Raw genomic sequence first — 12,755 nt, 5'->3', positions numbered from 1 at the left:
ATGACACAAAATGATTATTTGGGAAACTCTAAAGACGATAGTTGCTGCAGAATAGGGACCGACTATAGTTGCTGCAGAATAGGGACTGAGAGGGAACTTGTGCTTCGGGTAGTGGGGGGTGCAGGAAGTGCAGAAAGGAAGCATGTTATTTTCACAGTTATCCAGAAAAATAGGCTTGTAGGATTAACTGGACTGAACCCAATGCTTCTACTTAAGGAAAACACACTCTTCTTTGTGCAGCTCTTTTTGAGAATCGCAGTGGTTCATCATGGTTTCTACCTGTGATTGTATGCCCACCCCAATTTTGCACTTGGCCCACATACAGGGTCCATGTTGGCAGACGCCCCTGACTGCTGCTTAATTCATAGTAATGTATGGACTTGCTCTGTATTTGTCATATGATTTGTAAAACAAGGTTGTTGTGGCAGAGTGGAAACACAGTTGTCCACTGGCAACAGAGAGGTTTTTATTAGTGGCAGGTAAACTCTTCCTGCTATTTTCAATACGATAGACTTTCATACTTGGTGTGCATAATTGACTTTTATTTTTTTTGCTGAAGCCATGGTTCTCTGCCAGTGTATGCTAGAAACACTGAGATAAGCAGTGTTCTCTCATTGCCAGTGACAGAATTGTTACCATAGTAACTAATTTCAAAGGGAAATAAAGCTTCCCTCATGCTATTGTATTGTGCCTTGTATTCATACATAGTGTGAAAGAAGGCTGAGTGGGGTGCTTCATTTATAGCACAGAATCTTCCATCTTGAGATATTATTTGGCAGCCAAGGACAAGGTTAAAATGAAAAATAGCTAGTTATTTCTGTTTCTGATTCAGCCCTATCCTTTGTTTTTAAGGTTTTGTTTGTACTAAATGTTCAGATTGATTAAGTGTTCCATAGATCCAACTGTCCTGTAGTCTTCTAATTAACTACGAGTTGGCTCTGAGGTGCTAAAACAGGGTTGATAGTAAATGTTTTCTCTCTCATATAATTGGCCAGAGAGATGCTAATCACTCTTGCTATTCTGCATTATTTCTCCTTACTTGCTCCCCCCAAAAAAAAATTATTTAAAATTCTAGACAATTTGAAACCTGGAAAACTGTTAAAACTAATTGAAAACAGTTGTTAAAATGTTGCAGAGAGCATGATCAGAAAAGTATGTTGTAGTTTTACCCATGGATGACATTTGTATGGCCTTTTCCTTTGCTTCAAATTTCTGTTTAGAAATGGTAGAAAATGAATTTAGGAGCACCTTGGGTGTGTTATATATGCTCTTAATTGCTGGGAATATTTTTATATCCAAATATTCTGTTAATGTCTTTTTAAAAATACTTGTCATGAGAGCTATAAATCTTTTATTTTAGTGAAGTTTAGAATGGCATAGCTGCAAAAAGCAAACTGAGCTTAATATATTAAATCCTGTAAAATGTATCCTCATATACGCAAGTTCAGTGTATGAGCTCTGGCTCTGTATATATATATATATATATATATGTGTGTGTGTGTGTGTGTGTGTGTGTGTGTGTGTGTGTATAATATGGCAAAATATAATACATATATATTTTAAAATAACAAGGGGTCGTTTAACATAGCCATTTTGATATGGATAAATGTTGTTTTTTGTTTTACTGAAAGGAGGATCAAATACAAAAATAGAATAGGACATATAGAATTTACAGTATTAATAACAGAATCTCTGAACTTAGTGACCAAGCAGAATTATTTGAATATCATTTTGGGGGGCGGGGGAGGTAATATGCTTGTTTGCTTACTTACTATGTTTTGGTTTTATTTTTTAGGGTTGCAATAGTTTCTAAGTCTTTTGAAGGAAAAACTGATAGAACAGAAAAATGGTATGGAACCCAGTACAAGCAAGAGGCAATTTCTGATGAAGTCATTAAGGTGTGGTGAGAAAGTTGGTGGTAAACTGAATATGTAACTAGTATTTTCACACTTCTTACAATCGGGGCGGAGGAAGGGGGGCGGTGGGGGCGGTTCGCCCCGGATGTCACCACTGAAGGGGGTGACAAAATGCTGGGCAGCGCTCACTGCGGGGCCTGCAGCATGGCTGAGCCACGTGTCTCTCCTGGGAGTGGCGCGGTGGCTTGAGCACCCGCAGGCTCCGCACTGCCTCAAATGGTCCGCCCGCCGCCTCCCCCTCAGCTGTAGGGTGGCTGAGTGGGAGGAGGCAGGCAGACTCCTTGGAGGCCCTGCGGAGCATCCTGCCCCAGATCACCCCACCCCGGCGGGTGGCTGGCATTGCCCCTGGGCCCAGGGTGCGCACGTCGCCCCAGACGCCCGATCGGCTTGCTCCGCCGCTGCTTACAATAAAGTTTATTTTGTGTTTACAAAAGCAACTGTTACTATTGCTTGTATAAGTGTTTCACATTGGTGTAAGTTAATTTCAACTGGTGTTATGGGAAAAAAATTGATTTCACTTCAAAATGTGAACCAAATCCTTGAACATCTCTTTGTGGTGCAGCCAATACTATACATGTTGGACCCTTAAAACACCCCCCCCCCAAATCCTGATTGATAAGCTTTAGCGAGAGAGAAACTATGTGCAGAACATCTAGCTGAACATACAGCTATGATCACACACACAGCTGTGTTTGGGGGATTTGTGTAATATTTTCACATATTGCTAAGAGTGAAAACCAGCTGCTCACATGGTGATGCATATTGCAGAAAGCATTTCTTAGTAGTTCTACACAGTGGTTAGAGCATGCAATCTAGCCCTCAGTCAGCACTATGTTCTAAGTGTTTATGGAACATAGTTAAAAGCAAACTTAAATGGTATTATGTGAACTGCAAGGAATCATGCAGATTAAATAATTTGAAACATTAGTAATAATTATTGTTTTTGTCATGAATTTTGAAGAAGCATGATTCATCAGAGGTAGATAATCCTTCATAGAGCAGCACAATTGCAGCACAAGTTTTTTTAACACACCCACTGGATAATAACAAAACTATCCTCTTGCTTGCACATTGAATGTAGAAATGGCAAAATGCTGACCTCAATGGGAAATTCAAGCTGCCAATGAAGAATGAATTTATCCCTACTAACTTTGAAATTGTACCTTTAGAGAAGGATGCACCACAGTACCCTACTCTTATCAAGGTAAGCATATGTATTTAATAGTTGTGGGTGGAATTTCGGGAATATGTACCACTCTTTCCTGAATTGCTTTTGAAAGATTAAGGTCATTGAGTAGGCTGCTTATAATATGAACAGTATTGTAAGAATAGATTGTAAAAATGAATGAAAATTGGATCTTTATTTTAAGAGGTGACTAGCTCCTGTCCAGTTGGCTTTTTGCCCCGTATTCAAAATATATAAACCTTTAAGTTTACATAGTGGTGGAAGTGAGTTCAAATTGCAGAGTTTGGAAATGAACTCCTAATGGCTCATCCCAGTATCAGGTAAGCCCAGACCCTGCCATAGCTATCTCTTCTTTCCAGACTTACCTAGCAGTGGTGCAATCAATGGCGTATGGATTTAGTGTTCATACCTACAAAAGTCCCACAGGGCTGAGAGGTCCTCCCTCCATCTCAGAAATGTTAGCATATAGGCATATGTTTAGACAGCACGAGGGAACATTGTAGGGAATAGGTCGCCATCACTGTGTGCTTAATTGGGGTGGGGTTGAGAAATTTGGGCTCTATTAAACCCTGTGGGACTGCACCCAAACTCAGATGGCCTGGGCTCTGTATGTTTAAAGAATGTACAGTAAACAGATTAAAATGATAAAAATACAGTTTGTAATTTAATAATAATAATTATCAATAATAGAAAATGTATGTTTTCTTAAACTCAGGACACTGCTATGTGCAAACTATGGTTCAAGCAAGATGACAAATTTTTCCTACCCAAAGCTTGTCTCAACTTTGAATTTTTCAGGTATGCAAGCATTTTTGTCTTTAAAATTTATCATTCTAAGCAGAGTCATTCAAGAAAACATCTTATCATTCTAGACAGGCTTGGGGCTGCTATAGTGGAATAACTGAGATTGTCGGTTCATTATGGATGTGCAACAGTGTGCACAGTTTTTTTGCTGGCTGAAAAGTATTGTCCACTTTCCAGGGGAGCAACCATGTTAATCGGTTGCAGCACAAGCAACAAAGTCTTGTAGCATCTTAATTTGTTACTGTTGGAAAGTGCCACAAGAATATTTTAAACATAATCCAAGAGCTGTTAATGACTCTCCTCCTTCACCACTCTCCTACACCAAACGTATCTCTGGTGATAGAGCTTCACAGCACAGGGAATATATGCACAGAAACATGCTTCCACACACGTATGGCTATATCCAAGCCATGTGTGTTTGATTCATTCATTCCTCAAAGGGAAGTAGCTTTCAGTCTATTCAGTGGAGCAGTCCCTCAGCTTTATGATCCCGATGTGTGCCTTGTTTGACCTGGACAAGTCCACTTTTATACAACTTTGGTACCATTCTACTACCCTTATTTAACCCCTAAAGTTTTTTTGTGTGTGTGTGCTAGAGCAGTGTTTCCCAACCTTGTGCCTCCAGCTGTTTTTGGACTACAATTCCCATCATTCCTGACCACTGGTCTTGCTAGCTAGGGATGATGGGAGTTGTAGTCCCAAAACATCTGGAGGCACAAGGTTGGGAAACACTGTGCTAGAGCATCTCATTTTGGAGGAAGGGGTTCTTTTTACTAAGATTTGTCCAAGAAGTAGAATGTGGGACTGTTGTATTTGACAGAAACTGGTATGATAGCAGGAGTTAGTATTGTAGAGCCATAATTCCCTTACTGTACACATGCATTTTGTGTCCTACCATATTCTGTGGAAGAATCACTTCTTGAGCCTTTGCAGCACTTCAAGTTGCATCCTCAAAAAGCAAAACTGGTCTGAGATGGTGGGAATTGTAGTCCAAAAACAGCTGGAGACCCAAGTTTGGGAAACCCTGCTCTAGCCTCCCACCATTGTTTTATTCCCTGCTGTCTCTGCATGTTGGGCAATATTGATGAGGCCAGTGGATCCAGCTCCACGTACAAGCATATGGAGGGAAATAAATGAACAGGGCTTCATTCTCCTCTCCCTTCAAATGTCCAGAACAATTTTAGAACTGCACTTTAAAACTTTTGATTTTAAAAACATTCTTTAGCACACAAAATAATTCATCTTTGTTTTGGTCTGTCTCAGCTTGGGAGCTTTGAGAACAGTTAGTATGCAATGAGTAATAAAATAAATATCTTTAGCATTCCTGTGAACCCATAATCACCATTGCGGTTCTGTATAAGCTACACTTCAGGTCTTGCCTCTTTCCCACCAGACTCTACTGGGCCAGATAATACTGCTGCATCTCTGCATTGGCTGTGCTTGAATCATTAAATCATTTCTAGTGCAGTAGAACTGATCACCTGCAGAGGTCTCCCTTTGTATCTAGTGATGATGAATTACTCAATTTGAAATTGGGATTTGCTAATATTGCTAATAATATCCCCCCTAACAGATAATAGCTCTCACATATCCCAATTTGGAAACTCTGATTCAATGGCACTGGGATCTCAAGAGGGCCCAAGCACACCTTTCTAATCTGTGAGCCTCTGAGCCTCGACTCACCATCCCTATAGTATAAACTTACTTGTAATGTTAGCAACAACCAGGGTGCCTTTCTACAAAGCCTCCATTTTCTGTCGTGTCTGGAATGTGGTGTGTAGTTTTCCCAAAGCAGCTGAATATTCAAACAGAAAATATATGTTCCAGTGCTTCTTATGAGCTAAATATGCTCATAAGCCTGATAATTTCTCAGTGTAATGCTGCTCAATTCATAAGGAAGGCTGAGCATTATGAGCTGGGGAAATTTGTATAGACGAGTTAAAAACTTACTTTGGTGAAATTGCTAGCTGCTGAAGTCAAAATACCTGTTAAAGTTGAAGCATACATAAAATTTTACAGCACTGAAAATGAATTTTAAGATAAAACCAAGTAAGTTAGGTTTTTACATTTAATATAATTGCTGGCTAATTTCATGGTCCCATTTTGATTTTTGAGGAAGCATGTGAACTGCAATACTACTTAGTTTTGTAAGAGAGTTTGTAGATGATAGATAGATAGATAGATAGATAGATAGATAGATAGATAGATAGACAGACATATATGATAAACTTGGGTGGTTATGTATCTTGAAATGATAATTCCTATATTAAGTAAAATGCAGTCCCCTCCTCCCAAACTTCATTATCTTCTGATGAGTTATGTATTGAAAAGGTTTTAAAAATGAGGTCTCAGCCTTTTCTGATTATGTTGTTTCTGCTTGTGATGGGTCTCTACAATAATAGCCTTGAGATAAGATGTATATGAAAATGCAGCATTATCCAGTGAGTTTTAACATATATTGAGGCCGCATACATTTCTGGGAGTGAGTCCGATGGAGCCCAGTGAAACTTAACTTCTGAATAAATAGGGTTGGTTTGCACGTCAGAAATCATCGTGCAAAGGGCCACTTGTTTCACATTATTTAAAGAACATTCCATTTTTTTTAAAAAAAGAGATGCATGGTTTTAATTAAATGTTTTGTTCTTTGAATCATTATTGTGCCCCGTAGTTATTATTTTGCTTTAACATTCTGAATATTGTTGTACTTTCGTATTTTACTTAAGAGAGAATTCTTCATTAAGAAATGTCGCTTTGTGAACAATTTACTTGTGCAATGTTGATGATTTCTTATTTTTAACTGCTATATGTATATATCCATAATAGATATTAGACCATACTGTACACAAATTACTTCTGCTCTTAATCTGGTTTGTCATTCTTAATATGTTGGTGCAAAGCAGTATTGTTGAAACATGACTTGAGTCTTTGAGTTGTCTTTACCTTTGGAAGTCTGTGCAGCGTACTCTTCCTCGTTGGGATATTGCAAAAAATATATCAGGGTAGCGTTACGTGCTATAGATAAATACCAAACTTTGCGCCTTTTGTGCCTAATATAGAAAATGCCAATGCTTTGGTACCAAACCTATAACTGCACTATTTCCTGATTTTGTGAAACCAGCAGCTGTGTTCAGTGAGGTTTAATCCTGAAGACAAGCAAGTTAAGTGTGAGACTGTCTTACTTGGCAAGCTTTTAGATTTATCCACTGTGGCGATTTTTAACTCATTGTATATTTTAAGTGTTTTACATAGGTTTCATACTTGTTTGTAAGCATTTGTCTTTGTAACAAATTCAGAATAATGTCGGCTAACAACGGTTTTGTGTAATCTTACGCAGTAGCTTTAACATACATGTAATACATCTCTCTGTGTGTCTCAGTATGGAATTGTTTAATCAATCTTTTCCCCTTTAGTGGTGTGTTTGTGTTCACATACTGTCTTAATATTCTCATAACAGGAAGCAGGGTTTTCTTTTTTACTGTGTCCTTGAGATCCAGTATGGAGGATCTAGCAGAACTGGGAAGTAATTGCAGCAGATATTTTACTTTCAACATTTTCTTCCAGCCCATTTGCTTACGTGGATCCCTTGCATTGTAACATGGCCTATTTGTACCTTGAGCTACTCAAAGACTCCCTCAACGAGTATGCATATGCAGCAGAACTAGCTGGCTTGAACTATGACCTCCAAAATACCATCTATGGGATGTATGTAAGTACCAAATCAAGGAGAATCTTAAAAGCCTTAAATTTACTTCCACTAATCAGAAAAAAACAATATTGATTTGCTGGAAGCAATATTTCAATGGCTTTTTCAATTGAGAACCTGTTTTTTCCAGTTTCTTTTTCAACCTTGATTTCTAGCTATACTTTCTCATAATTTGAAATTTCTGGAGTCTTCAACATTTCCATTCACATCCAGCAATTTTTGCACTTAATTTTACGTCATTCAGCAGACTATTTGTAAGATTTAATTTTTTACTTAAAGCTCAAATTTACAGTCCGAATTGGAGTTGAGATACTGCTCCATTCCACCAGAGTTCTGAATGAGAAATCAAATTCCTCAGTGTTTCATTCCCGAGAATATTGGTTATGAGGCTGCATATACATACTCTTCAGTCATGTTTCTTCATCCATTACCGTGTCGCTCCTTGAAGTATCAAAGCATCCTTTTGTTTTGTTTTTCTTTTTTGTTAGTCGCTACCTTTACGCTGATCCTCTCCATTGCAACATGACATACCTGTTAATCAGGTTATTGAAGGATGATTTAAAAGAGTATACATATGCAGCACGCCTCTCAGGTTTGGTCTATGCCATTGCATCAGGAATGAATGCAATACTTGTAAGTAAGATGGGGGGGTGGTGAACAAGCAAAAATTAGATGGCGTGAGAGTTGAGTGCTGCTTGGAAAAATGGCTACTGGTTTTGTCCTCATTTGCATCCCTATCATAAGGGAGTGAGACTTGTGCAGTTTTATACCCATTCATTGAATGGTTTGGCCATGATTGGAATGGGTTTTTTATGACTGAGAAGTGTTCTGATGCATTACTGATCTGCATTTCTTACTCATTTGTATAGTATAGTAACCTTGAAAGAGTTGCTATGTTTTCAGTTAAACATGGAGTTCTGCTGGCTTTCAGTCATTTAGGTCCTAATATATACTTCTTAAAAAAAACACTCAGCCGCCACCAAAGTACTGCAGGGCATCTTGAAGACTAATACATTTATTGCAGCATGAGCTTTTGTGTGCCAGAACCACCTTCATCAGATATGCAATTTACTAAATATTACTAACTGCATTATTGGTATGAGAAGTCTGCATTTCAGGATCAAGATGACTTGTGAAACATGGTCTTTATATAACAAATGAGTACATTAAAAAGTGATATCTAGTACATGACTATTTCTTCTCTAAACTTTCCCAAAACTTTGCACTTCTAAGACTCCAGTAATCTCTATGTAGGTCGTATATTTTCTTTATCTGATGAAACATGGGGCTGCTAAAAAGCATGCTTTTTAATGTGCTGGTTTCAGTGCTAAAATTGGCTGGGGGGGGGGTGGAACAAGACAGCTTTACAGTATTTTTGCTTATTTACATTTGTAGCCTGCCATTTTTTTCATCATGGAACTCAGTGTGGTTTACAAAGTATTGTTCAGCAGCCTCTCATCTGATCAGACCTATTTAGCATCAGCAAGGTTGCCAAGGTGTTATGTTTTCAGACTGCAACCTGGGATCTAGTCAATATGAGTCAAATCCATTCTAATTTCTTTCATCATGTTGCACAGGGATTGGGGAGCCCTTTTGACTTTATAGGCCACATCCTTATTAGGATCTGCCTCAATGGCTTAGTTTGCAAAGTTGACAGAGCCTCCCACATACCAGTCACCGGACATCACAAATGACAGGTGACTCGGTGCATCTTACAGGCAACAAGGTGCTACCAAAACAAAGGTTTTATCCTTTATATGTGCAAGGAGCTTTGCAGATGCTGCTAGTCATCAGTACCTGCAAATCTTTTTTTCGTCTTCTCCTTTCTCCTCTATCTCCCTATACACCTTCAGAGTAAGCTCCAGAAGGTTGGGACAGCCTGTGCAGCTTGTTGGGGGGGGGCAGGAAAGGGATAGGAAACTGAAGTCACATTGCACAAGTAGAACCTAGTTGGCACTGCATTCGATACAGCCTTCTGTGTATGGTGGTCAACCGAGTTATGCAATGATTTTATGAATCTTGATGTCTTAAACATTTGTAGGACCCTACTTCTTAAAAATCAGTATACAATGGACTCTTCTGCTTTATTAACTATGGAACAGAAGTTTTTCTTTCCTATATTCTTTTCTAGATTTAGTTTCCTAGACACTTTTATTCTTCATTTGGAAGAAGAATGATAAACTACGTCTCTTTTCGTTCCAATTAGCATATTGCTTTTCTGATTTTAATCCTGGGAAATGGCAACAACAATTCATTCCGTTTTCTATTACCTGATGTTTGAAGCATTGCTTTGCAGCACGGAAACAATGTTTGTTTTCCACCATAATTTTGCTTTGTATTAAATAGAATATGTTAAGCCCTGGGAATAAAGCAGTGGTAATACCACACATAGACTTTCATGCAGTAAAGGACAAACTTTAGGATTTCTGATGAAATAAGAGAGAATACTTCCCAGTGTTAAGAAGTTGCTGTTTACTGCTTTGATGGACAATCTAGAATTCTAGAAAACAGAATATTTCAAACACATAACAGCTTATATATCCTTTTCCTATAGCTTTCCGTAAAAGGTTACAATGACAAGCAGCATATCCTGCTCAAGAAGATTGTTGAAAAAATGGCTACCTTTGAGATTGATGAAAAAAGATTTGAAATTATCAAGGAGGCGGTAAGCCATCTTGAACTTGACTTTGATCCTTAAAAATCAGAATAGCAAGCAGCCCATGCTATCAAGCAGGGGAAGACACCATACATGCAATATTTCATTCATTGAAAGTAGGAGGGGATGTACAGGAGCCTAAAAGTTCAAACAAGTTATGAACAATGTGTAGGGAATGTACATATACCTACAGAAAGGTATAAGACTGCAGGGGGCAATGATTGGTGCCACACTTGGACTTCCGTCATTTGTACACTTGCCTGAGAGTAAGCTCCATTTGAAAATAATGTGACTTCAGAGTAGTCATTCATAAGATGAAGTCAATTAAATTTGGTGACGGCTTTTCCAGCTATGACTCTGTCTTTCTGTAGTTCTCTTCCTCTAGCCAGCACATATATACTGTTCCCCATCCCTTAGTGATGGTTCAGAGATTAGGAACACACCACAGGATTCCATGCTGCTGCTCCTCCACCTGCCAGCTGCTCATCAATTACAGGCAAATTCCTGATGTGTTTTATTGGCCCCAATATTGGTTGGTGAATGCTAGTCAGGGTAACCTTTTAATCATGGATGAATAATGATTTGCCAACCAGCTTCAAACTATGGTATGGAATCTCAGTTAAGAGGGAGCCCTGCCCATCTTGAAGGGCATTTATTTCTTTTATCTGACCATATAATTTGAATATAGAACATCAAAAAATCAGGCAGCGTTCATCACAAAGCTTCATTAACCATTATTTTACTTAACCTTATTAGTACATGCGATCGCTTAATAACTTCCGAGCTGAACAACCTCACCAGCATGCCATGTATTACCTTCGACTACTGATGACAGAAGTTGCCTGGACCAAAGATGAATTAAAAGAAGCTTTAGACGGTGAGCTGCTGACAGTTTATATATTTTGCCAATTTTAATTACAACTTGCTATCTAATGTGTATTTTTACTTGTTCTAATTTTATAACTGTTGTATATTAGTCAAGCATTTTTTATCTCAAGTGAGCTTAGAGCAAAGCATTTTAATTTCATCTCAGTCTTCAATAGTATCTGCATTCATACTACTGTTCTATGAAGGGTATGGAGATTTTTAGTAATTTAGATTGACTTAGTGGTGGTGAGAAAACCTTTTAAATATGTATTGTCATGTTCTAGGTTTTTAAGATCTAAATTTAGAATTTAAATAATCCTTAATGATAACCAAAACCACATTTGTTACAGAGGGAATATTAAAATAACAAAGGTTTAAGCATTTAAAGTAAGTCCATTGTGAAGAAGCTTAGCAGAATCATCAAAATATCTTTCTCTAAAATATATCTAGTTTAAAATTATCCACCATCAATAACTAGTCAATCCAAGATGATCGTAAGCTTCCAAAAGTATGCTCAGATGTGAAGTTTGAAGTCCCTCACAGAAAAGTCCCACAGTTTTGGTGCAGACAGATTTCAATAGCTTAATCCCCCTAACTGGGGCTTCATTTAGTTCAAATAATCTGCCCTTAAAGAGTGCCTTTTAAATTCTGGGATCTGGACAGCATAAAAACACTTTAAGAAATTAATTCCATTTTCCTGTGGAAGAAGTGGTTATGCAGTATGACCCATGGATATATAATTTGTCTCTTATTTTTTACAGTTGCAGTTGTGCAGTTCTAAAATTCTGTTTGATAGCCCTAGGAGAGGGATCGCCAATATTGTGCCCCACCCCCAGTGTTTGACTCTTAACTCCCATTAGCCCCAACCAATATAGTCAGTGTTCAGGAATGATGTGAATTGTAGTACAAAACACCTAGAGGTCAGTACATTGAATATTCCTGTTTTCAGATGAGATTTCCAAATACTTTTCAGAACCCCAGCATGCTGAATGCCATTCCTTTCTTCCACTCTCAAGTCCTGTTTCCCTATTGTCTTTTAAAAGTCCAGAGATGCAGCTGTTCTAGCTAATCAATTTTCTTTGAGTCTAGAGAAAATCAGAACATTCACTGCCACTCATCTGCTGACCAAGCATAGTTGGTGCTTTTCCAGGTTGGCAAGCTGAACCTCCGTCATATTAAGTCTGTGAACTCTGTAAACACTCAGTCTCTTTCAAGACAAAGGCAAGCGCAGTAATATTTGTTTTATACTCTCAGCCAGACTAGTACAATTTGCTCCACTTTGTTCAGGAACATTGCATGGGGCAGGGCAGGATATAGGTCTCTGGAAGAAACCAGCAGATATTTAATTCACTCACTCCAGTTTGCAGCCACATAGCTCACTCAGGGCTCACACTGCTCCACTTAGAAGCCCATGTTTGTTATCAGACAAATGAATGGGGCTAACACAAACTAATGAGTGATTCTAAAGACAGCAGCAGAGAATGAAGCAAAGGGGAAATCACTATCCAATCCAATCTAGTCCTCATTCCCATCTTCAGGGCCAGATGTAAACTAAATGGTCTTATGGATGAAATCAAGCATCCTCCAAGTATAGCATTCTGTTTGCAGCAGTGGCCATCTATA

At 38.4% G+C, this 12,755-nt stretch overlaps 1 protein-coding gene across 6 annotated transcripts in view; it reads left to right on the top strand.

Moving 5' to 3' along the window:
• The window catches only part of IDE (insulin degrading enzyme), a 57,176-nt gene that overhangs the window by 30,643 nt on the left and 13,778 nt on the right, over window positions 1-12,755 (top strand). For 5 of the 6 annotated variants that reach the window (XM_035138745.2, XM_035138746.2, XM_060274849.1 and 2 more), the window contains exons 12-17: window positions 1,796-1,898; window positions 2,998-3,120; window positions 3,818-3,900; window positions 7,468-7,612; window positions 10,164-10,274; window positions 11,022-11,142. In XM_035138745.2, coding sequence (XP_034994636.1) covers window positions 1,796-1,898; window positions 2,998-3,120; window positions 3,818-3,900; window positions 7,468-7,612; window positions 10,164-10,274; window positions 11,022-11,142 — 686 coding nt within the window. Of the gene's footprint in view, window positions 1-1,795; window positions 1,899-2,997; window positions 3,121-3,817; window positions 3,901-7,467; window positions 7,613-8,097; window positions 8,243-10,163; window positions 10,275-11,021; window positions 11,143-12,755 lie in introns of all 6 variants that reach the window. The other variant, XM_035138744.2, reaches the window with a different exon arrangement.

Source organism: Zootoca vivipara, chromosome 5 (genome assembly GCF_963506605.1).
Source record: "Zootoca vivipara chromosome 5, rZooViv1.1, whole genome shotgun sequence".
Lineage (NCBI taxonomy): Eukaryota > Metazoa > Chordata > Lepidosauria > Squamata > Lacertidae > Zootoca > Zootoca vivipara.
The sequence above is the reverse complement of the archived record's forward strand: the minus strand, read 5'-3'. Positions and strand labels throughout refer to the sequence as shown.